This window comes from Abramis brama (genome assembly GCF_963993115.1).
Source record: "Abramis brama genome assembly, chromosome: 9".
Lineage (NCBI taxonomy): Eukaryota > Metazoa > Chordata > Actinopteri > Cypriniformes > Leuciscidae > Abramis > Abramis brama.
In genome coordinates, this window is record NC_139971.1 from 30,016,851 (window position 1) to 30,043,145 (window position 26,295).

A 26,295-nucleotide genomic window follows, 5' to 3' on the forward strand; every position below is an offset into this window, starting at 1 on the left:
TAGGACTATGATTAAACGGGACATTAACCATCTTGTCCTATGTGTTCATCTGATATCACATCCTGTTTTTGGTTCATTAGTTTGAAAAGGTGGGTCTTGGGTCCTCTTGTTTGGTGCACACCAGGGTTCGGATGGCATCCTATTCACAACCTATTCAAATGAACCACACTAACAGAGCAATGCCACAAGAGTTCGCTTTTATCTAACCAAACCTGCCAAGGGTGAAGGCACCCTAACATGTACAGATAGTACAGGAAAGTACTTATATACTTTTAGAAATAAAGTATCAGTACCCTTTATCAGCTAATTTCAAATAAAGGCTATACAAGTCAACACTTGTGGAACAACAATGAGGAACGTGTACTCTAATGTAATGTGTAATATGCATACTTAACTATGAGTTTAACACCATTAGAAGTGGTCATTAAGATTACTGGACAAACATGGAGTCACCTTGAGGATATTATGTATGGAAAACCAGTTGCAAAGAACTGTTCTTGGTGTAAATACATAGAGTAAAACCTTTATCTTCCTATTTTACAGGGTGTGAACTGTGGCCTGTGCTGACCTCTCAATGGAAAAACTATTTCCTGCTCGGTCACTGCTGTTTGCCCCTCTCACATACAGATAACCAATCATTTTCCATCCTGTTTTTCATTGCAAGCAGTTTATGTACGAGACAACGATAACATTTGACGGTTGGTGTGTTATGTTTGTAGGTTCAGGGTATCATGTTTGACAGTGTGATGGTCAGCTTTGTTTACACATGTGCAAGTATGGTTTCTTGGCTTTATTTTAGCGAGATTTGAAAATGGATTCTTATCAAAGGTGTGGTTAGAGCAGTGCAATATTTTTGTCTAAAGTAACCGGTGAAATGTAATTTGTGGGCAGTGTGCATAGTTCGTGTGGCAACCCAAACACCAAGTAACCTAAAAGCATATTTCAGTGATGTTTACTGTATAGAATTCAAAGTGGTCTTTATGTTTTAGTCCAGCTGAGTGGAAACAGACATGGCTCTGGGTTATGGAAAAAGAGATTGTGTTTTGGATGACTGTCAAAATATTATCAATCAATATGACCAATCTAAATATTTTTCCCCCACATTGTACATCTGTCTCACTCTGTGTTATGCTGATATGCCTACTGTGCTGACCCGATGTCCAGATAAAAGCCCACGACACACAAACAGATCACTTCCCAGACTCAATACTGAACCCACGGCTCAGAGAGGTTCTATAATCTCAGACAGCGCTGTAACCAGTGGGATGTAATTAAAGCACCTCAAGCGGTGCACAAAAGTAGCTCCTCTGGAGCTGAGGACATTGTCCATGTGGTGCCTTAGGTTTTATTTTTTGCATGCAGGGAAAATATGCAGGCCACAGTTGGACTCTTTCATGTTTCATGACTCAGATAAAAATTTCTGAACAGGGGGTTCAGTTTGTCATAATGTATTTCCAGCATTTTTTTCCATTCAAATCTTTCCACATGCATTGAAGTAGTATGTTAAAGGGTTAGTTCACCCAAAAATTCTGTCATTAATTACTCACACTCATGTCGTTCCAAACCCGTAAGACTTTCGTTCATCTTCCGAACTCAAATGAAGATCTTTTTGATGAAATTTGAGAGATTCCTGTCCCTCTATAGACAGTCTACGCAACTACCACTTTGACGCTTCAAAAAGTTCGTAAAAGAGATCGTAAAACGAATCCATATGAATCGAGCAGTTTAGTCCAAATTTTCTGAGGAGACACAATCACTTTATGATGAACAAACTGAATTTAGGCTTTTATTCACATATGAACATTCATCAACTCACTCATCAGTTGTGGTAAGCGGAAGCTCAAGCATGTTTGCTTGACGTGCAAAAACCAATGAGGTTCATACTCGTGTTACGCAGCATGTTTGAGCTTCCGTAAGAACCAATGTGATTAATTCTCGTGTGTTACGCAGCATATTTGAACTTCCGCAAGAACCAACGAGCTTCATTCAGTTTTGCAGCACGTTTGAGCTTCCGCAAGAGGTTTGTTCTCACACGCCAAGCAGGTTTGGTTGAGCTTCGGTTTATGTTTGCTGATCAGTGTTTATATGTGGATAAAAGCCTAAGTTCAATCTGCTCATAATATATAGTGATTGTGTCTCTTCTGAAAATTTGGATTGGTTTATGGATTAGTTTTACGGGTTCGAGCCTCCTCCAAGGACAGCAAGCAATGTTAGTTTACTATTAACCTTCAAGGCTGAATGGGCAGGCGAACTAGTGAAATATATATAGCATATTCTTGTTTTCTTATTCTGTTTGCCCCTCCAAATTTTATGAGGCTCTGTATATTTTGCCATATGTGGAAGATGAAGGTATGAATCACATAGTTAAATACTGGATTTGTTTGGACTGATAAACATAAATAAATCACCCCCAAATTATGTCAGGTGACCTGAACATAATTCGGTGCCCAAAGTTTGACATTTTTTGCTTTGCCCCTGGTCTCAAGTAACACAGTCCTCTCTGTATATGAAAATGTATATGGAGCATTTTACTATAGTGCAAATATGGCAATGGTTGTCATAGTAATGGTGCTTGGAGCGCAAGTTTCCAACCAGAGGAACACCAATGTAGGCTAACTGTGCTGAGCATGTCTGCAACTCTGTCTTACGAAAGGCATAATTATTTCTTGTACTATATTCAGCAAAGTTTAGCATGTTTGGTATTTTTTTCTCACAATTTTTGTTGTAAAAAAATATATAGTTAAAGCTTTTATATTTAAGACTGAGGGGGAAAAATAAAGAAAAAACAGAGGAGCAAAGACTGAAAGAGAGAGAGAGAGAGAGAGAGAGAGAGAGAGAGAGAGAGAGAGAGAGAGAGAGAGAGAGAGAGAGAGAGAGAGAGAGAGAGAGAGAGAGAGAGAGAGAGAGAGAGAGAGAGAGAGAGAGAGAGAGAGAGAGAGAGAGAGAGAGAGAGAGAGAGAGAGAGAGAGAGAGAGAGAGATATTATGTATATTTTGTCCACACACTCAGTGGTAAATCAGCAGTCAGTAAACTGGGCCAGTTCTATTGTTGGTCCCTTGCAGCAGAAAACAGAGTCACTCCTCACATTAGTATTCAGGACTGGACTCATTACAATTCAGACAGTTTTCTTGCCTTCTATGTCTGCCTGTACACTAAACGAACTTTACAAAACCCAGTTATCACAGATCTAATGAATAAACTGCATAAGATAAATAGTATTCGTTGCAACTCAAAAATTTACTTCAAATAATCAGCCAAATACTACTCATTTTATTTCAATAGCCTCCCTTTTATCAGACACTTTTGGTACCAGAATAAATAAACCAATTGGGGTGACAAATATGCCTGATGATAATAGGTATAATTCTCACTCGGCCAACAAAGCATAAACAAAAAAAGTACTTAGTGCACCTTTAAATCATTAGTTAACCAATAGTCAAACTGCGAACTACAGATGTGCAGGTGTTTGGTTATTTTAAAGCTTGTAAATGACAATCTGAAAGTATTCAGAAAAAGAGCAGGTTTTTATTTCCTATGTGGGAAAGGGAAGCTTTTAAAAGCTATATGCCTTTGGCAAACTATTCCTCATGTAATGCTTTTAATGTAATGGGTCTTAGGAGGGGAAGTTGTAAGTTACCAAAGGCAATTCTGCGAGGTGCTACAGTTGCAATCGAAATTATTCAACCAACCCCCCACCCCCGGAGACTGTAATAATTTACAAATGTAAGCTTTTCTAAAGATACAGAGTTTTTTTAATGCACCTTTAACATTTTTGTGGCAAATTAAAAGTGATAGCAAAAAAAAGAAGCAAATATGGCCAAGTCAAAAGAGCTCTCACAAAAGCTATAGAGAACAAACTGTTTTATTACATAAGAAAGTCTATGGCTACAAGAACATTTCCAAAACATTAAAAGTTCCTAGAGAGACAGGTCCCACATGTGCACCGCAATATATTAGAAATATACACACACATCGGTTTGTTGATGGACATACACTTGTTAATGCTGATTTACAGTTGCAATATCCCATAATGTACCTCAAAATTATTAGCTTATCACTGAGAAACGTCCTGCTCAAGTCGTCCTTGCGATGAAGGTTCGGGTTGAATAAGTTCTTCCAATGTTTCATCATCGGACTCGCGCTCGGATTGAAATGGTAAAATCGACACCATTGTTACTGTCTTTACAGTGTGTACAATCGCTGAGGACTGAGGAAGCCTCCTGAGCTGAAGTTCAGTTATGATAATAAGCGTTAGCTTTTGACATTAGCTGTAAACGGTAGACCAATCACAACAGACTGGGCTGTCTGGCCAATCAGAGCAGTTTAAGCTCACGGAAAGGAGGGATTTAGAGAGACTGATTCCTCTAACGAGTCGTTTGAGAATCATTTAACAATGTGGTGATGTGAAAATGAAACTGTTTTTTGACCTTTGATTCATGTAAACCTGTTGTAGGAGACCTCCAAAGCAAAATTAGGAAACTTTAAAATAGCATAATAGGGGCACTTATATATAAAAAGCACCGTATCATTAAGGGGAATAACATGTTTGATCAGAGCAACTGAGAAAAACCCTCAATTTACTGCCAAAGACTTGCAAAATGACCTGATGAAAGGAGGAAAAATCATTTCAATGCAGAGTATAAGAAGAACACTAGACAAGCATGGCCTTGATGTTGGGACATCTTGCCGAATGCCTCTCTTGACCAAGAAGAACATAAAAAGCTGACTTGAATATGCTAAAATTCATTTGGATAGACCTGTGGAGTTCTGGAAAAATATTTTATAGAGTGAAATTACCAAACTGGAACTTTTTGGACCCATGGATCAACGGTAGCCTATGTCTGGCGCAAAAAAGGCAAAGCTTATGAGCAGAAGAACACCATTTCCATGGTCAAACACTGTTGCAGGAAGTGGAAATCTTGACTCTATGAAGGACATCATGAATTCTTTGAAATGTCAAGCCATTTTGGCAAAGTGGTGATGCCTTCGGTGCAGAGACTGAAGCTTGATGATCAATGGACTTTCCTGCAGGACAGCCATCTCAAAGTGTACATCCAGATCTACTGAAGCTTGGTTCAGGGATCAGTCGTAGAATTTTCTTGGGTGGTCTGTACAGTCTTCAGATTTAAATCTCATTGAAAATATTTGGTGGAATTTGAAGAAAACAGTGGTGATGTGAAAACCAAACATTATCAGTGATCTGGAAGCTTTTTCAAGCAAGGAATGGGCCAAGATTGTAGTAGAGAGGTGACTTACAGGTGACTTATTGGAGGTTATAAAGAATAAAAGATTCTGCACAAAATGTGCAAATGCAAAATGCAAAACTTCTGGGGGTTGAATCATTTTGTACATGAATGTTTAGAACCAATTGTATTTATTTATTTTTTATTTTTTATCATCAACTTTATGTTCTCAGAATCACTCAAATGTGTATTTATATGCTTTCTATAATATTTTACTGATGTCTTTGTTGAATTTGTTCATATAATGTTGTTCTCAGCAGCAAAATGTCTTGCAGGTCAAGTGGGTTGAATCATTTTTATTGTAACTTTTTTATGAAAAACTGAAAATGAAAAGCATTTCTCTGTGAAGAGCTGTCTTATATCTAAGGCATCAGAGTTGACAGCAAACAGAGCCTTAATGTGCAATAATGTGTTTTCTAAACGCAGTTTTAGCCACCAGTCTCTTTTTCTTTCTTTTATACATACAGCGAGGTCAGCATGAGTTTACATTTATGTTCTTAGCAGATGCTTTCTGACCAGAGTGACTTAAAATAAAGTGCACAAATCATGTTAATGGCTATTTCCATGACAGATAATTGCCATTCATGTGATTTGTGCACTTCATTGTAAGTCACTGTAGCGTCACAGGCTGGTTAATCTCAGGTCTCGGCTCACAGTAACACACCATTACCTGCCAACACCTGCTGTCTCTCTCTTCCCAAACTCTATACCCCATGAAAGTTCAGTCCACACTCACCTTCATTCACTCTAATGCATAATGCATTATATTATTCCCCGTTAAAAAACTCCCAGAACACCTCTAAACTACTTTCACTATTTCACAGCCAGATAACTGCGTCTTGCAGTTTATATCGATCTCTAGACATCAATGTAAAATGCATTGAATCTAATTTCTGTTTCTGTGATATCTGAAGAGCTTAATTCATTGTCTTTTTAGAGCTTTTTTGTTTTCCTTTGAAGTAGAGGTTATTGAACTTTTCCCTGTTGCCTAAAATTATAACTCTCTTGTATTTAAGCATTAATCATCAAATCTGAACATTATTGCAATTTACCTGCAGTTTTATGCTTCAACCACAGATGGCGATAGAGAGGCCAATTTTTTGTTCGTCACAGAATACAATGGCTGTGTCCGAATTCGCATACTCTCAGTAAGTACTTCTTTTGATTAAGTAATTACTTTGTGTCTACTAGGCGAACTGCATTCACCATGTTGTCACTGTCATGTGACCTACCGCCGTCAGTTGCGTCGCTTCAGACATTCTATTTTCATATACTTTTTCACTTACTATAGCAGGAAGTACGCAATTTTGGATATAGTATGGCTTGCAATACAGTGCAAGAGGCAAGTTGAATACATTTAGGGAACATTTATCATGTAGTGATGGGTCAATTTGGGTTGGTTCATGAACGATTTGAATCCCGTAGTCTTCGTTTCCCCGCCATAAATAAAATAAATCCCCCAACAGTGATTATATATGCATCTGGATTAATGCTGCCTGTATACATAAAACAAGCTACATACGCAATTTTTTGCTGACTTGAGTTTTAAAAAATTTTTACTCTGTTTTTGGATCTCGTTCAGCTAAGTAAATCTTTATTTATGGTATTTAGTTCATTTGAGCTAAGTTACAATTTTTACAACAGCTGCATTCCCCTAACACACTCAAATATGCAACCTTTGATCATATTCCAAATTAGGAAATCATTATGCAGTTACAGATAAATTATGAAAACCATAAATGAGACTTTCATTAAGTTGTCACGTCACAGATGCGATGAAAAAAATTGTTCATGAATGACCCATCACTACCTTTTGGAGCATATTAGTGTGATTCACCTTCCATTTTTAATTGCATTGAAAAGCACAGCTCTTCTTCAAGTTATGGAATAGCTATGTTTTTTTTGTTGTTTGTTTTTCTAAAGTGAATGCACATTTTTATAGTTATGCAGCTTAATATTCTTGTGTACAGTCAAACTTGCTAGTCAAAAAACGAAATCAAAAGCTAAAAGTTTAGGTGTAATAACATAAATTCAAACGTCTGACAGAAGAAAGAAGATAGTATGGGTTTAAAATGACATGAGAGTGAGTAAATGATGACATATTTTTATTTAATTAACATAATTTCAGACTTTTTTGTTTTCTGCAAGTCTTGATATCTTAAAGCACCCCCACAATATGCTCTTCTGTCAAGTGTGTCTGGACAAGTGTGTGTGTGTGTGTGTGTGTGTGTGTGTGTGTGTGTGTGTGTGTGTGTGTGTGTGTGTGTGTGTGTGTCGTACAAAGAGCAGTAGTACGCCTGAATGCTCTGTCTGTGGTCTAGAGGATGATTCAGCTTTCCATGTGGATCCTCTGCCAGACACATTAGCTTCAATCTGCTGGGAATCTCATCACATGTTTCTTGGCTTTATGATGGCATGCTGCTCATCAGAACCAGCAATGCTCTGGTTGTAAAAACCTTCATCAAAAGGGTCTGAGTCTAGGAACATCTCACATTCCTCTGTAGACGCTCTGTTGAAGAGTCTGTCATGTTGTCAGTGACAGTTCAAAGGGTGCCAAAGCCTGGATATGCTGGAATGATTGATGGGAAGGTTTGATTGATCCTTGTTGCTGAGTGGTGTGTGCAGCAACCAAAGCTGTCAATCTCTTTTTTATATATATATAATCAAAAAAGTTCTTTGGCTATGAGAGAATTATGAAATGTTGATAGTTGTTCACACCCTTGAAATGATCCTGTCATCACCAATAAACAACTGTAAGTTAATGCAAATAAAGCTTTTTGCTTTTTCTATGGAAAGGGGGAGCTTAACATATAGAACATTTGCATAAAGGTTTATTGCTCTAATATCTAATTTAATGAAGCTCAGTTAAATGTTTGTCACATTCAGCTAACAGGGAACATTATCAGAAAGTTGGATAACGTTCTGGCAAGGCTCTCTCAACGTTATGAAAAAAATGTTCCTCCAGTAATGTTAACAGAATGCTCTTTCAAAATTATCTGGTATTTGTTCTCAAAACATTAGCATAGAAAAAAAAAAAAACATTATACATTGTTCATGGAAAGTTTTTTTCTTCTTCCTGAAACAATTTAGTTGGACGTTCATCTGTTTTTCTAATGTTTAAATGTTATACTTGTTACTTATGGTCCTTTGCACCATGACCTCAAGCCAAACGGAAAGTTTGTAAGTACATCAGGAGTTTATTTAAATAACACTTGCCTGATGGCTCATGCTACCGCTAACCCGGACGTCGAGGTCACTTCCATGATTTGGGAAAAGCACGTAAAAGTCCTTTGCAAAACTCACAAGTGTAAGGGAAAAGTGTAAAACTTTTCCGAAGTGTTGACAACTTAGTGTTAACTAATAATTGTTGCAAACTGGTACTACCAACAAAATATTAGTGCATTCCTGGAACTGTGCGTCGTTACACTACATCCTTATGCATCACTTTCTGACAGGAATTTTACGGGCTTTTCCCAAATCACGGAAGTGACTTCGACGTCCGGGTTAGCGGTAGCATGAGCCATCAGGCAAGTGTTATTTAAATAAACTCCTGATGTACTTACAAACTTTCCAATGCCTCGTTTTATGAGTACAGAACCTATTTGTACTACTGTAGAAGTTTGGTACTATTCCGGGCATTATTAGTGGGGTAATTTACGAGATACAACCTTGGATCCATTAGCTAAAAAAAGCTTCTGGGGGGGGTGTTGACCCTAGGTTGATTTTACTCCGAACCATCCCTTTAAGGACCTCATGAAATGGTGTCAAAGGACAATTGGGGTTTGAAGGGCTTATCAAATTGCTCGTCTCATTTTTAAAATAGCCAGAAGCATTTAGTCGAAACATGAATTGCTAATATGCATATTTTGTTCCCGGAATAGAAATTCTGTACATTTTAAATGCGTACATTTTCTCATTTTAGCAGTATAAAAGCATATTGACAGATAACCTTACAGATATTGACTGAGTATTCACTGCTGACAAGTTTTAATAAAACTTGGCTGTGTATGCAGTAGAAAGGGCGGTGGAAATCTGGTCCTATTTGACAAGAGAAAAAAAAGTTTTGCCAAAAACGTAGACACCCATAATTCACTTTTAATTTTGGCACCACCCCTCTGTTGATCTGACTATCCATGGGTGGAAATACAGTTCGATCTGTTGGTTTGACAAAAGCCTTGGAGCTGTCAAAATCCAGCAGGTGAGGTGACACAAAATTACACTTTTTGCCTCATCTGGCAGACTTTTGCTAAAAAAATAAACAGGGATATCTGGGTGTAGGCAACACAGAGATAGAGTTCTCATTGTTCATTTACATATACTACCAACATTGTGACAATACAAATCTAGTTGAAAATCTGTAAAAAGCTAATAGACTAAAAGCCACAAAACTCCCATTTCTATTTCATGGCTTCGTTACTCTTATGATGTTTCCCAAAACCAAGGACCTAGCAACCACGCTAGCCTATACATAGAAATTTAGATAACTTAATTATTCCAAATGTCTTGCAGCGACCCTCTCTTGGTTTCAGACTTGAAGGTCAACACCAGTGAGTCTGCTGACCCACTTTTAGATGCCAGAAGGAGCACCCGGCCAATGACTGAAAGGCATTCTGCAGCGCACCATCTGCACACATGGATAGGTCAAATGTCAGCATGCCTTCTGAATCACACCTGGGGAAATTTCTAAAGTGTGATGGATTAGAGAGAACTGTTTAAAGCATACGTTAGGAGACCATCATGGTGCATGGACTGAAGATACTCTCATCAATGTTAAAAACTAACAATTACCTCTTTACTTACATATACACGTTCCTGGTTTTATTGTGCACAGTTCATCACTGGACGTTAAAAACGAATAAAAACTGCAGTTTGTGAGGCTGAAAACATCTTTCCTTTGCAGCTGACATCACCAATCCCTCTTATTTTTCAATCAATGTATGCAACAACCACCTTTAAAGATCCATAATTTCCCGACAGATTAAATCAAGTCCCACCTTACTTTTTTCCTCGTTGAACATCTTGTTTCAGACGGAAATGTGTCACATTATAAAGTAAAATGGGTTATGAATGCCAGTTGACTTTGAAAACATGCTCTATTTGACTGATATGTGAGGAAAAAAATGTGTGAGGATGTGGAAGAAAGGTTTATTTGAGCGATTCGAGATTTTTGAGTGTGGAAAAACTGTGCAACTGGGTTATTTGATTATGTAGATCAGACGTGGGAAAGCCATTGGATGCGGAGAGAAACTATGGGCGGCTGGAACAGGCCGGTTTTGGGGAACAGGCCTCCATCCAAGCCTCTTAATGACAGTCATTGACCCCCTTCTGTCTAAGACTGTTTGAGAATAAAGCCACAAAAATGCATACGTTCCTACGTTCATACGGTATAAACAGATGGGAAATTGAAGATATTCTCTTGCAAAAGGTAGGATCGTTTACCTGATACCACGAGGAAGCAATCTTTTACACCCTGGAATTTCCTTACACATAAATTCATGTCGAGCCTGGAGAAAGGTTATCTATAGCCTTCAGTTGTTATTACACTGATGTTCTGGGTTAGATTTTGTATTACGTTCTTCTGTTGCTAGTGCCGTTCATCCGTTCATTCTTTATCACACTTCTGTGAGTAATATGAGATTTCCATCTCTGCTGGAAATAACCTTAACTACTTCTGATGTGTTGTGAATGTGTGCAGGTGCAGGTACTCGAGCGTAAAATACTGATTCTTTGTGTTTTATGGGCATGAAACACTTTACGCCAACTCGTATAATATAGAGTGGATCTTTTCCAAATACAGAATTCATTCATACTTCACATCACACATGTCTTCGAGACCATAGTTGCTCAGTAGGGAACTTGCAAAACAACTTCTTTTTTTGCCCAGATAAGGTTACCAAAGTCAAAATCATGTGGACATGTGAGTGGAAATGTTTTTCATCCGTGACTCATTCAATGCAGATCTGTCAAAGTCAATCTAGAGTTTAATAATTGAAAGACATCCAAAACTTCCAAAACCTGTTGAAGGTCGCTATGCAATTATTTACTTGAGTTTATTATTAGTGGGTACTGTAAAAAAGTGATCAGTTAACTTAACTTAAAAAAGGTGAGGAAACCCATTGCCTTAAAATGATTAAGTAATAAACTTCATGAGTAATTGAAAAAATTAAGTTATGTGAACTTGACAATTCCACATACCTTTATTGTCAAGTTTTTTAACTTAATAAATTTAAGGCAATGGGTTTCCTCACTTTTTTAAGTTAAGTCAAGTGATAGAGGAAGGTTACAGTATATTTCAATTTCCCTGGTGTTGGCTGTTGATGGCCTGCTGACTTACAACCTGCTTGCTCATGAATGACTTTCACTTTCATATAAATGCCTCATTAATTACTTTTTTAACTATGCAGAAAGAACCCTTCTCCAAAAGTGGTCTGTTATTGAAATGGCATTTTCAATGGCTATACTGAATTCAGCATTTTAAAAATTAATTCAGAGTTTTATTTTATTTTTTTGGCCAGGGAAATCTCTATATCTCTAAACACTGATGGGAAGTTGATAATAAAACAGGCATTATGAAATTTAGTCAATTACATGCACTTACAGTCCTTGGTTCCAAGCTTACCAAGCCTGCAAACCATAAATGAGTAATGAAGGAGCAAATGGTATCAATCACAAATGTCACTCTTTCTAATCTCATGGTGACAAATACACCAGGTTCTCCCATCCATCACCGCATCCTATACATTAATTCATTCTGCCTTAAAATTAAATGGTAATATCACTTATGTGGCTAAAGGCTATGGAAAGAATCTCTTGTGGGCTGTTATCTATTAAAATATAACAGTTGCATGGGAACAGATGGACATAGAGGGGGTGAAGCTTTGAAAAGAGGAGGACATAAAGTACAAAGAAAGAACAAACTTAAAATGTTAAGTTTTAAAAACCATATGACATTTTTTTTTTTAAATTAAAGAATAATATGTTGTAGCCGTAAATCCATACAACAGATAGTCCTCAGATTTGATCATATTTGTATCATTGAATTATTCACCCAACAGATTAATTCAGTCTTATTGGTGTGAATCATTCTGTCAAGCGAATCAATTTGTTCAAAAATGTTGATTCATTCAACAAAGCACTTCTATTGTGTTTCTTGGAGATTCACAATGATTTATTCTGCTGTCGGTATTAACCGTTTCTTTCTTTAAATATTAGTTTAAAGCAATATCAGGTAACACTTTATTTTACAGTGTCCTTGTTACATATGTTACATGTACTTACCATAGTAATAAGAGTAAATTATGCATAATTACATGCATTTAACCCTAAACCAAAGCCTAATCCTATACCCGGTAACACTTTATTTTACGGTGTCCTTGTTACATATGTTACATGTACTTATCATAGTAATAACAGTACATTATGCATAATTACATGCAACTAACCCTCAACCAAATTCTAATCCTACCCTAACCCTATAGTAAGTACATGTAGTTAATTAATATTACTCAGTACTTAAATATATAATTACACTGTAACAATGACACCTTAAAATAAAGTGTAACCCTATACCCTAACCCTATAATAAGTACATGTTGTTAATTATTATTACTCAGTACTTAAATATATAATTACACTGTAACAATGACTCCTTAAAAAGTGTAACCCAATATCACACTGATACAGTGAGGAAAATAAGTATTTTAACACCCTGCTATTTTGCAAGTTCTCCCACTTGGAAATCATGGAGGGGTCTGAAATTGTCATCGTAGGTGCATGTCCACTGTGAGAGACATAATCTAAAAAAAAAAATCCAGAAATCACAATATATGATTTTTTAACTATGATGTATGATGTATGAACTATGTATGATACAGCTGCAAATAAGTATTTGAACACCTGTCTATCAGCTAGAATTCTGACCCTCAAAGACCTGTTAGTCTGCCTTTAAAATGTCCACCTCCACTCCATTTATTATCCTAAATTAGATGCACCTGTTTGAGGTCGTTAGCTGCATAAAGACACCTGTCCACCCCATACAATCAGTAAGAATCCAACTACTAACATGGCCAAGACCAAAGAGCTGTCCAAAGACACTAGAGACAAAATTGTACACCTCCACAAGGCTGGAAAGGGCTACGGGGAAATTGCCAAGCAGCTTGGTGAAAAAAGGTCCACTGTTGGAGCAATCATTAGAAAATGGAAGAAGCTAAACATGACTGTCAATCTCCCTCGGACTGAGGCTCCATGCAAGATCTCACCTCGTGGGGTCTCAATGATCCTAAGAAAGGTGAGAAATCAGCCCAGAACTACACGGGAGGAGCTGGTCAATGACCTGAAAAGAGCTGGGACCACCGTTTCCAAGGTTACTGTCGGTAATACACTAAGACGTCATGGTTTGAAATCATGCATGGCACGGAAGGTTCCCCTGCTTAAACCAGCACATGTCAAGGCCCGTCTTAAGTTTGCCAATGACCATTTGGATGATCCAGAGGAGTCATGGGAGAAAGTCATGTGGTCAGATGAGACCAAAATAGAACTTTTTGGTCATAATTCCACTAAACGTGTTTGGAGGAAGAAGAATGATGAGTACCATCCCAAGAACACCATCCCTACTCTGAAGCATGGGGGTGGTAGCATCATGCTTTGGGGGTGTTTTTCTGCACATGGGACAGGGCGACTGCACTGTATTAAGGAGAGGATGACCGGGGCCATGTATTGCGAGATTTTGGGGAACAACCTCCTTCCCTCAGTTAGAGCATTGAAGATGGGTCGAGGCTGGGTCTTCCAACATGACAATGACCCGAAGCACACAGCCAGGATAACCAAGGAGTGGCTCTGTAAGAAGCATATCAAGGTTCTGGCGTGGCCTAGCCAGTCTCCAGACCTAAACCCAATAGAGAATCTTTGGAGGGAGCTCAAACTCCGTGTTTCTCAGCGACAGCCCAGAAACCTGACTGATCTAGAGAAGATCTGTGTGGAAGAGTGGGCCAAAATCCCTCCTGCAGTGTGTGCAAACCTGGTGAAAAACTACAGGAAACGTTTGACCTCTGTAATTGCAAACAAAGGCTACTGTACCAAATATTAACATTGATTTTCTCAGGTGTTCAAATACTTATTTGCAGCTGTATCATACAAATAAATAGTTAAAAAATCATACATTGTGATTTCTGGATTTTTTTTTTAGATTATGTCTCTCACAGTGGACATGCACCTACGATGACAATTTCAGACCCCTCCATGATTTCTAAGTGGGAGAACTTGCAAAATAGCAGGGTGTTCAAATACTTATTTTCCTCACTGTATGTGATTTGTATCAGACCAACAGCACTCATGTCCAAGTGATATTGCTTAAATAACTTCCTGAACTAAAAAAATTCTTCCAATACAAAAAGACATCTATTGAAACAACGGCTTTACAAATGTAGTTGCAAATGTAAAAAACTAGGCAAGTGAGTTTAAAGCCCATATGCAAATAGCAGACTATGTTCACCTTAAAGTAACGGAGGTTTGACACAGGAAACAGATTATTAGAAAATCTTATGAATTTGACATTGAAAAATGGCATGCACAAATAATACATTTACAAGAGGGATTACACCTATTTCATATACAGGAATTTGATATTATACTTTAGTTAATGACATTTCAGCATGGTCTATAAGTCTTCGTATAATCTTGAATTGTTATAAGCAAACAGATATGTACTTATAGGCTTTTGAGCTCTTTATTGTGCACTCAATCCATTTATACCTTCAAATGAAGTATGCCATGTAATTTGCAGCTGGCACTGTGCTGCAAATGAATTTGAAGGGCCACATACTTCAAGCATACTTATTCTGCTCTAAAAGAGATTGTGGGATTTGAGACTTTGCTAAGCTTAAATTTGTGGGCCTTAGTTTAACTACTGCTCGTATACCTACGTAGAATTATCACAGTGACAGGAATTTTGAGGTTTCCGTGTATATCCCTATTCTGTGTGCACAGAATTATCTCAAATTAAGCCATGTGGTCATGAGGAGTCAACTGAAAACTATAGTCTCAGAAAAAACAAATGGTTGTCTTGTGGCACACCCATTCCTATAAAACAATTTTTGTGAAAATCAACTAAGGGTCCAAGTTACAAAGGGTCGATTCCTGTGATTCCATCAGTTCTGTAATAGATTACATCATAGTGTCCTGCTGTTCTGTGAATGGCCACATTGAAGCCTGTCTAAGTAGCCCGGGTCTCGCTATTGAACTAGAATTACATCAATATTCACTGGACCATAGAGCACTCTTTGTGTCCTTAGCAACTACAAGATTGATTCTTTCTCTCTTCCTCGGTTTCTTTTCTTCAATTTCTCAAGTCTTCAAAGGAATCCAAATACTCCCTGCTGTTTGAAGAAAGCAGTACATATTACACATAAAGCCTGCTTAAACTGTATGGCTGCTGCTAAATGAAAAATGTATGTAGGTGGAAGACCTGATTATAGGAGTGATACATTTCGTGTTTCTCCACTTTTGCCAAAGACAATGGCATGTGCTCTGAATGTGGGCCCTCTACTGGATGTTTTAAAATCTAATTTAGGATTGCATGTATACAGACTTGATAGACTATGCGTTACTAGTAGTACTAGTAGTAGTTGTTATCATCATTATGGCTGTTTTTATAGGGCAGGATGGGGGAAGATGTCCCCCTTAAGAACAATGTGGATTTACTTTTAAATTGTAACATTTAGATATGTGCAGGAAGATGATGCATCAGCCAATTCGTTATTATAGGAAATAAATAGAAACATTTAGTTTAGCTGTTACAGCACAAAATGTCAAATATTAAAAGAGGGTTAAGCTGGGTGAATTTGAAATTTTGCAAATTCAACATATTACAATATTTTCCAGAGACACAAAATTAGATCAATTAACCTCAAAACTGTTTTGACAAACTAAATCTCACAAATTGATATTCAGATGAAATGACAAAAGTGCTGAGATGAGATTTTCTGCCATCTATGGTCAGGAAAAAAATTAGGGTGGGGTTGGGGGGATCATCTTGCCCTGGGGTTATCTTACCCCAATCTACCCTACTACTAATAACTGACCTGGTTTTGACAAAATCCGAGTGCTATAGAATTAACGGATCAACCGAAGAGCTGAGTGCTATAAACTCAAACTAATCATTACATGGTTGCAGATCTAAAATAATTGATTTCAGCACCAATTCTTTCAATTGGACACATTTGCTTCAAGTGTGACAATGTGTCAAAATGATCAATTGCATTTTGTGCCTTAATGATCTGCTGAATCTCAGCTCTCAACAGATGAAACAATGGTAACTGCATAATAACAAAATTACACCCTTTTGAATTTTCACTCACTTGTCTAGGATGCACTTTTAGCACATTTTAAATTTACACTGCTATATCATTAATTGCTGTTAACACCACAGCAAATTAAATCTGAGACACAAGTAATTGTTTAACATGCACTCTTATGTCATGAGACACATTTTAGGCTTCAGAAGAAAGCTCAGTCATGACAGAATAAACGTTTAGCATGGTAATGGTCATGATAAGTTAATGTATCTGTATGAAAAATAATATGGTCCTACTCATGCATTCATTTCACTGTAAAAAAAAATCCTGTTAAATTTACAGAACAAAAACGTCAGCTGTTGTTGCCAGAAAATTACCAATTTTGGCAATTGGTAAACCATTACCCAAACAGTGCACAGTCAGTGTCATATACACAATGACAAACACCACCAGAACACACTACACCAGAATAATGCAATAAGCAACATAAAATGTAACATAAATATGAGCAAATATAACAGATGGCAAAAGACGAATAGCTGTTAAAAAGTTCAAATTCATTAGAAAGCACAGATATTTTTCTTTATTTAAAAGGTCAGAAATGTCAGATTTATTTAAATTCTGGAACTGAAACATGATAGACTACTTAAAACACACCCACATGTTATTGCTCAAAAACGTTTTAGGTCACTAAACAGGTTCATTTTATGCATGAAAAGTGAATCAAACAAAGCGTAAACATGTTATAATGCGTGCAATAGAGGGTTAAGTCAGACCGTGTGCATGTGTATACATACCCAGGAGGAGGGGTTTTGCGCATGCGCACTGGAGCCACTAACCACACGCGGCTCAATCACGACATTTATTCGGCGTTCACTATGCATCACCTCAACACTCTCGGTGTAAGGACGCCCAAACACAGTAGACAGTACTGTAAATACTACACGTGCCCCATCCACTCTACCTTACAGGATTCTCTCCGCAAATAACATGGGTTAAGAGGAGGATGTCTGGATAATTCATTTCAACTCTTTGCAAGGATGGGGACTCGGATATTGTTTTCTGGCAGAGGCATTTTGACAAAGACGAAGAGAGAAATCAAAAAAGGGCTTTAATATCATCCTTCAACTCTTTCATTTCCTTTCCTTCTTTTCTTTTTTTGAGAGATGATCGCAGAGTTGGTGTGCAGCGCCGTGGCACTGCTCCTGTATGTCAACACACTGGACGCCGATTTCTGCTACGATGACAGGTATGCCAATGAATGACTCTGATACATCAGCACGTTCTTCCTCATCTCAGTGAGTTCAGCGGTTTCGTAGCAACCGGAGAACGTTGAGCCGAATGTAGTAGCGGCGGCTTTTGTTCTTTTGATTCTGTTACATGTTGCGACAACGCAGGGAATGGCGGCGCGAGCATGACAACTGTCAGTAGATAAACAGAGCCAGCCGTGCAAGTTTCAAACCTCGAGTGCTGCGCGTGTTTTGCTGGTTTTGTTTTGCAATGCGCTCAAGGACGCGAATCACGTGCTTTCTGTTTGTGATCGAATGTAAAGTGATGATGCTAAGAATATCACAATCTGTCCGTTTATTTATTACAGCGGAATTGTGTCAGCCCGGGGGAACTGGCCGTGTTTGAGCCTGGTAATTTAGGATTAGTGTCAGATGGTGATATTTAGGAATGGGAATTAGACTATGTTCCGATTGCATTTATGATCATTTTAGTACTTTTGAGGAAGACATAAATTTGAATTATTACTGCCCCCAGCAGTCTTCTGCCACACATGAATAATAATAATAATACAAGATAATTAAAAAGTGTTATCACAGATTTTTAGTGACTTTAAATTACTTTTTTTTTTTTTTTTTTTTTTTTTAAGCGGGACAAGTGCGATCGAATTAGAACTGTTAGCCTACATTAAATAATCTCACTAAAATTACGTTCATTCATAAAATATAATTGATTACACATTGTGATATCAGAAACCTATGATTGAAGTCTCACAAGCCATAAATACAGTTTTTGGTTAATTTTGGATCAGACATTACGAACGTAATTTGCGGTTCAGTGAGCAAGTCAGATTAATTCAGGAACCACAACAACTGATTATTACGTGTTTTTAAAAGGATAGTTCACTCAAAAATGAAAATTTTGTCATTACTTACTCACCCTCAGGTTGTTCCAAACCTGTATGCGTTTATTTCTTTCTGTGTTCTGTTGAACACACAAAAAAAGATATTTTGAAGAATGTTGGTAACCAGACTGTTGACGGCACCCATTGCCTTCCATAGAAGGGGGAAAAAATACTATTAAAGTCAATAGGTGCCGTCATCTGTCTGGTTACCAACATTCTTTAATATATATTCTTTTGTGTTCAATGTAAGAAAGGTTTGGAACAACATGAGGGTGAGTAAGTGAAGAAAATTAAAAAAAAATGTGTGAACTATCACTTTAATTCCCTAAAAAGAACAGACTCGTCATCTGTTGGGGAATCGTACTGTTCTGGCTGCTCTGTATGGTTTTGATTCAACCAAAAATAACCAGTTAATAGGACTAATTCGTTTGGGATTCGGACCGGTGTTGTCGAAGTCTGCTCCCCTTTGTTTCCTATGGACTTTAAACCTAATCCTATTCCTAACCCTACCAGTAATCTATGGGGAACATAGGGGGAACAGACTTAGAAGTAAAGACCAGTCGCAATGCATGTTTTTAATTAAATAAGTAGAACCCAGTTATTAACCAGAACGTCATGAAAATATCATAAATATCTGATCCAAACCCTAGTAATATTAAATACTTTTTGTAAAACAATATCTCAACACTTGCTCCGGCCACTTGTTTTTAATGGATGGCAAAGCCAAATATCCATCAACTCTCACAGGGAGAACAGTAGCTCTTCATAAGCTTTTCACCCTGCCACCCCATGGGGATGACAAATTTATTTTCCTAAGTAGCGTTAGGGCACTTTATAATAACATTAAAGAAACCTAGAGCTGCATGACAGTTCCGCACAGTTGAGAAGCAATAATCCAGAGAGCAATCAAGCGATGAACGCGTCAACTGTCGCCGATTGTGAAATGAATGTGTCTCCAGGGTTAGATTCCTAAATTTACTGTGACTAATTTATTTAATTAGACGCCTAACAACTTTCTTATGCTATAAGAACCATAGGCTTAACATGTTTTTCTTTCTTGGTGCACTTGACTATCTCAAAAATGTGTGGAATCTTTAAAAAAAATTGTTTTCCTCAGGGCGTCTTGACACGAGTTTCTTTTTAATTTTCCTTAGCTATTAGAGCAAGTACAGTCCTCTGGGCAATAATACCAAAGTACCCGTTACTACTTGTATAGTAGCACACAAATTGTGCACTGTATATTGGTATTTTTGTGTAAGCTGCAGTCTGAGTAGACTTTTCAAGCAGTATACCTTCTGTTTTTATGCCTCATTTTTGTAATTAGCAGCAGGCGTCATTTAAAAACTGAAATGACATTTTGTCTCACAGCGTTCCTTGAGGTGGAAAGAGCACAGAAACGAGTTTCAGGCCGGTCCTGGCCAGTGTTACACACCCTGTGCTAGTTATCGTTTAATTTGCTCTGAGAAAGAGCAGATGTGACGTGGTGAGGGACGAGAAGCCTTTTTTTGAATCCTGATATCACATGTGTAAGCGAGAACCATCTCCTAAATCACTGCACTGACCTCTGTTATTGAACCACAGGCTTGTGAGGACCAATGTTGGTAACATTTAAGAGAGCACTATCAGATATCCCTAGTCGTATAAGGGCTTTATTAAAAACGGGAGGTTGGCGTTTGATTTTGGAGCATAATAAAAGCGTTGAGGAATGGGGTTTATGATTTTTAATGTGGGGACAGGAAACGGAGCACTTAGCAAAGTGGTTCTGCACATATATATTGCAACCAGCTTAATGCACAAAACATTCGCTTCAAAATGCTGGCTAAAAAGCTGAAAAATGTGAAATTTTGATGGCAAAGGCAGCAAGAGTTATACGTCAAGTCACTTTTTAAGCATGACATGTAGTTTAATTTTCAGGCAACTCATGGCTGTTTCATGTTGGAAGAAGTTTATAACAGGAATTTTTGTCTTAAGGATTATAACAGAATTCTAAGTGAAAAAACATTTCATTCCTGATTTAAATAAGTTGCCTTTTAAAAGTGCATCTGCATCTCTTTGTCTTGTGGTTTTATTTATGATGCACTGTTAAATCCATTTATGAAGACAGTTGCTGTAAATCTAAAAGGAAATTGTCCATCTAATAATATGAGAAATAGCTATTACCGGTACTACATTTTCTATTGCTTCCTCATTAAAAACTTCAGCTGCTTTCTCTGCTGGTATCCGTGAACTGTTTACTCTGTTGTGACATACCATCACTCAGGTCTATTAGACGTTCAGTAAGCTTGACTTTAGTGCTGTGTGTCCCAGCATTCCCCAGGGAGCTCTCCGTATCTGCTCTCTGTCTCCAAATCACACCCGACCCTGACACCTGCTCCGCTGAGTGGAGGCCATAACTCGTGGAGCTCATATCTGTGATGCCATAATCCTCACACCCAGAGCAGAGATGGAGAAAAGAGTGGAGAGATGCCAGGGCTGAGTTATGGCCTCATCTCCGTGGCCTGCTGTGAACCTGTCCAGAAGCCTGATAGATGAAGTCGCATGAGGAATCGTCGTCATTCACCTGAAATTGAGGGCAAACCCATTGCCGTTTCAAGTTCTTGCAGGCTGTATTTATTTAGGGTTTGTGGTTTTGGAAAGAAGGCAGCTTTGGATGAAGGAGTTCCTTAAATGGCTAATTTTTCTTTTTTCCTTTCACATGTCAAATAGCATCAGATAAGTTTTGACTGCTTCCTCCACAAGTACTTATGAAGACAGCTCGAAATGGCATTTGCAATGTATTTATCTTCCATAATGTGACCTTTTTCATAGTGTAAAAGAATTTGGAGCTGAAAATAATGTAGAATGGGATTTGTGTGTACAGTGAAGTGAACCATTGTATGATATTAGTTGTAAATAAAAAACAAAATTCTCTTTCTCTGCAACCTTGGCTGTGTAAGCAGAAATAATTATTTAAATTTTGTAGAAATGGAAACAAAGAGGGCTTATATATATATAATATGTGTATATGTGTATGTGTGTGTGTGTGTGTGTTTATGTGTGTGTAAATACTTGCGATTCTTACCTTGTATCGAGAGGTTCTAAAATATTGATAGCATATATTTACTTTGCGAAAAATTAAATGGCAGCTTTCGTTCAGACAGAGATTTAATATTGACAGAAACAGCATCATATTACTACAATATTTTCAACACTATAAAGGCATAGCTATGTGACATTTATTATAATAGCTTTATGTAAATATTGTTTCAAGTTCACTTAAATTCAGTGTTGTTCCTTTTAAAAGCCCAATAAATGTTAAAAACGATGGCTTGTAATTATACTGTATTGTTAAATTATTAATTTCATCCCCAGAATTTGAGAAAAGATCCATTAAATAGAGACATCAGTAGCAGTATTGGTATCAGTGATACTTGCCTTCATTCATAGTAGATGAAGTAAATAAACAAATACACAAAATATACTGTCTACGTTATTTAGGATATTCAGTGTGAACATATGTATTATAGTAGAAAAATATATTACAAATTGTATTTTTAGGTGGGATTAATTCCAGAAAAATGTTAGTGCAATGAATAAAAAAAAAAAAAAAAAAAAAATTGATTAACAATCCAAAATATTGTTATAAGTGTGTTATTAAATGTGTGCTTTAAAAAAAAGCACTTCTTTGGTGCTTTTATCTTTATACTGACTCCTCTCCATTAAGCAATTTTCCGAGTGCTTCTATTGGTAGTTTAGTTACCAAGCCTGTTTAGCTGAGGCTGCAGGGATGAGCTGGTGTGTGCTTTAAATAGTCTGTGCTGTTGGTTTGGGTTTTGTGGTGCTGTCTGGCTCTGTTCTCCTCAGGCACTGCTGGAGTGTCCACCCTGTGGATCCGACCGCACACTTTGGCTCTGTGGTGATGTTGAGATCCAAGGGCGGCAACCCAGACTCGGAGCATCTCTCTCCTCAATCCGTCCATCCCAGTGGTACCCTGTAATTATCTCTGAGAGAGAAAAATTAGAGCGGGAGAGCTCACAGCACCCTTACACGGCCCCCTTTTAATCCTCCAACAGCTCAGTCCAGATGGTCATGTTTGCAAAGCATTGTGGGTGTTTCTCTTTTTTTTTATATTTTTGTTACTCCTCTTCTGTACTTTTGTTTGAGGATTCATGGGGAGTTTGATGTAGACATCAGCATTCCAGATGACTACGATTATGCCATTGACTCAAAGAGTCCCTTGCGAGAAGGCGCTCGGATCATTGGCATATTGTGGTCAAGTGCAATGTGTCTGTTCGTACTTCAGTCAGACACTGTAGAGACTCTTTGTTTGTTAGTCTGTTGTGTTTTCTGCATTGCTCTTCTTTATTAATTAGTGCAATGTGTTTCCTTGTGAGACTTGTAAATGGTTGACTTCTATGATTAGATCTTTTGGGATAAGATTAAAACCGAGGCTCATCAATTTTTATGCACAGACAGTGCAAAACTACACCAAGTGCGTGCCAGTGACTTGCAGGTTTAAGAGAATTCAAACTGTGGGTTAAGTCATATAACTTCAGGGAGTATTTTGGCACATCCAGAATGAGGGAAACGTATTGCCTCATCTTTTGGTTTGAGTAGAGATGTCATAAAATAAAACACCAGATTGAACAGCCACCTGTGCCATTTCACTGTGAAACAGCTGCATTCGCTTTCACGGCATTATAAATATTTTTGCTTTAAGTTCATTATGGCGTGACTGTAGTCTGCCATTGCATGACTGTATAGATGGAATCAGAGCCCAAAGTTAACACTGTCATAGTGACAAATGCTGGTTAAATTTGCTTTGGTCAGCAACCTGTAACCAGTTGGCTTGTAACTTTATTAGGAACCGCAACATAAGTGGTGTAAGTCTTGACATGCGTGAATCGACTCTGGCATACAAACTGTCTACTAAAGAAAAGATCTGTGACGTCTGTGTTTTATGGCAATCTCAGTGGAATTAATTTAGCGTGTTTTTATATGGATTTAAAAAAAGTTTTTATAGTATTAGCTTTTTTTTCCTCTGTAACATATATTTCGACTGTCGCAAATATATATTGTATTATATTTCACTCTTCTTTATTGGTATTGACGGTTCCTTGAAGAACCTTTAACATCCATAACTTTCCATTGCACAAAAGGTTTCCAAAGCATTGAAGTTATGCATTTTATTAGTATATCGATAAAGTGTAAATTAGTGTATTGCTAGACTGGAAAACATTGTTGTCATTGCCCTCAGAAACACCAGGGTTGTGGACCATTAATAGTTGTGGATTGTAGATATTTTTGTTCTCTGAGGATCCTCTTGGACCATTCTCTCTGTGACGTATTCTAACCTCTGAGTTTTGGGTCAGCGGGCCTTCTGACAAACCACAAACACTATTAAACACAACCCGCCCTACTGTAGTTGGTGTTTGTGTGGGGTTTTGGTGTCTCCCACTGAGTAATCTGACTAACAATTACTATGGCCATGACCTCGTAAGGTCAACTTTCAGGGCTATAAACTCGGACCAACTATTTCTCCAATTTACTGCGGTTCTTCTGTGTCTGGGGTTTAAACTGACTGAAAAACACCATTCTCTATGTCTCGGATAGAAATACCAGTGCAGAGGTGTATTCTGAAATGTTCTGTAAAGGTATGTAGCCTAAAAATTACAATTGGTATCTCCAGCTGCCTCACACTATCATAATCAGAGTGAATTTGAGGAATATCTTTCAATCTCTCACGCTTTTGTGCATAGAAACAACTTTGAAAAACCTTTTTAAAGAGTCTACACTTGTGTAGATGACCTGCCACTTGATAATTATATTTAACAAAATCCAAAGTATCCAAAGTTTTGTGATGCATTGATATATTCACTCTTTGTAAAAAATTATATTAAATTAAATTGGGATTATAGGGATCGGAACAAAAGCAGTTTCCAGCATTTTTACTAGAATGGTGTACTAGAATTTGAATACCACAGAAACTGCTTGTAAATTTCACAAATAATTACAAAGAAACGACATTAATGAATTAAACAAGAACTGTACAAATACCTGTTATACAAAAATTCCTCTGATCATCACCATCAAGTTGTTCCAAACCTGTATGATTTTTTTTTTCTTCTGCTGAACACAAATGAATATATTTTAAGAATATGGGTAACCAAAGAGTTGATTGACCCCATTGACTTCTATAATATGGAAAAAAAAAATACTATATAAGTCACTGCAGGGGTCCATCAACTGTTTGGTTACCAACATTCTTCAAAATATCTTCTTTTGTGTTTAGAAGAAATAAATTCATACAAGTTTGGAACAACTTGAGTGAGTAAATGATGACAGAATTTTCATTTTTGGGTGAACTCTCCCTTCAAGTTTTACAGTGCATCGCTATTAAGCATCAGATCAAAGCTCTGTATTCCTTTTTGAACTCAAAATTATGCTTTACTATGATTAATCATTTGCAAATTACTTCTTTATAGACATCAAACATTGGAACAAACTATTATCTTGTGCTTTTATTTTAAAAAGCAACAGCTAAAATACTTAAATCATGCAGGTGCCTCTTGATAACCATGTCCATTGTCCAGATGGCGTCTAGACTGAAATGTCGGGATTGGGAGCGAGCCGAGGTTTTTCCCCTCTCTCCTCAATCGTCTTGGTAAGCAGCAGAGGGGGGCTGTCCCTCCAGCTTGATTACTGAAGTGAAGCTTTGTCAGAACAGACTGAGATTGGATGGCCGTCATCCCACTCCATTGGCCCTCTGAGGGAGCAGCTTCTCTCTGTGATTGCCAGGGCAGATGATTGTCATTTGTGATGTGTGAGCCGAAATAAACTGCAGGCCAGTGCGGCCTGACCCATCGCTGCCCATAGGGGCTCTAAAATGGGCTGTTGGTCACAGCTGATGGCCTTTCAGGCCTTCTAAATCAGACAGGCCGTAATCAGGGCTGGAAGAGGGAGGCCATATGTACGGCAGGTTTACTGCACAGTAGAAGACAGCAGTGCAGATTAACTTTTTTTGGACATGCTGTAGGATCGCATGGCTACCTCCGCAATCGTGCTGCGTCTTTGCGGCTGTCATTTTAATTTAAACCTAACAGATTATCTGTCTAGATTCATTACTTTGGCCGCCTTCTTTCTGCCCCCTTCAATTGTTGAACTAATCACATTAGCCACTAATTAAGGTAGAATTAAGCCTATGCTTAAACTGTAAACTGTATGCAAATTAAGGTAAGCCATGTTCTTCCCTTTGTCCTATAAACTAGGGTTACACAATCAAATGAAAAAAAGTTAAATGCATAATGAATAATATTCAAATAATAATAACAAAGAATACTAAGAATACATTATTATTATTTTGAATGTTAGAATTGTATTATAATATTGTAATAATTTGTGGTCAATTTCTTCACCTTCACTTAGCTTTGCTAGAGTTTTATTAAAGCAAAGTTGACAGCTAAATAATATAAATGAATTAAATACAACAAAACTTCACTTTCAACAAAGTTCATATACAATGTAAATCCAAAGACACTCGAGTTCTGTTTCACTCTTGCATAGTTTTCGTGCATCAAGCTGCTGTTTCAGTGGGATTTTTTTTTTTTTTTTTTTTGGCTGTATCTGAGCAGCAGAAATATTACACGTACGT

The 26,295-nt window shown here is 37.5% G+C and overlaps 1 protein-coding gene across 2 annotated transcripts in view; it reads left to right on the forward strand.

The window, feature by feature from the left end:
- The first annotated feature begins 17,391 nt into the window (after positions 1 to 17,391).
- The window catches only part of tmtc2b (transmembrane O-mannosyltransferase targeting cadherins 2b), a 105,474-nt gene continuing 96,570 nt past the window's right edge, over positions 17,392 to 26,295 (forward strand). For both annotated transcript variants that reach the window (XR_014607688.1, XM_084124120.1), the window contains exon 1: positions 17,392 to 17,783. Coding sequence is in view for 1 of the 2 variants with exons in the window: in XM_084124120.1 (XP_083980246.1) it covers positions 17,701 to 17,783 (83 nt within the window). In the remaining variant the exon portion in view is untranslated. The remainder of the gene's footprint in view (positions 17,784 to 26,295) is intronic.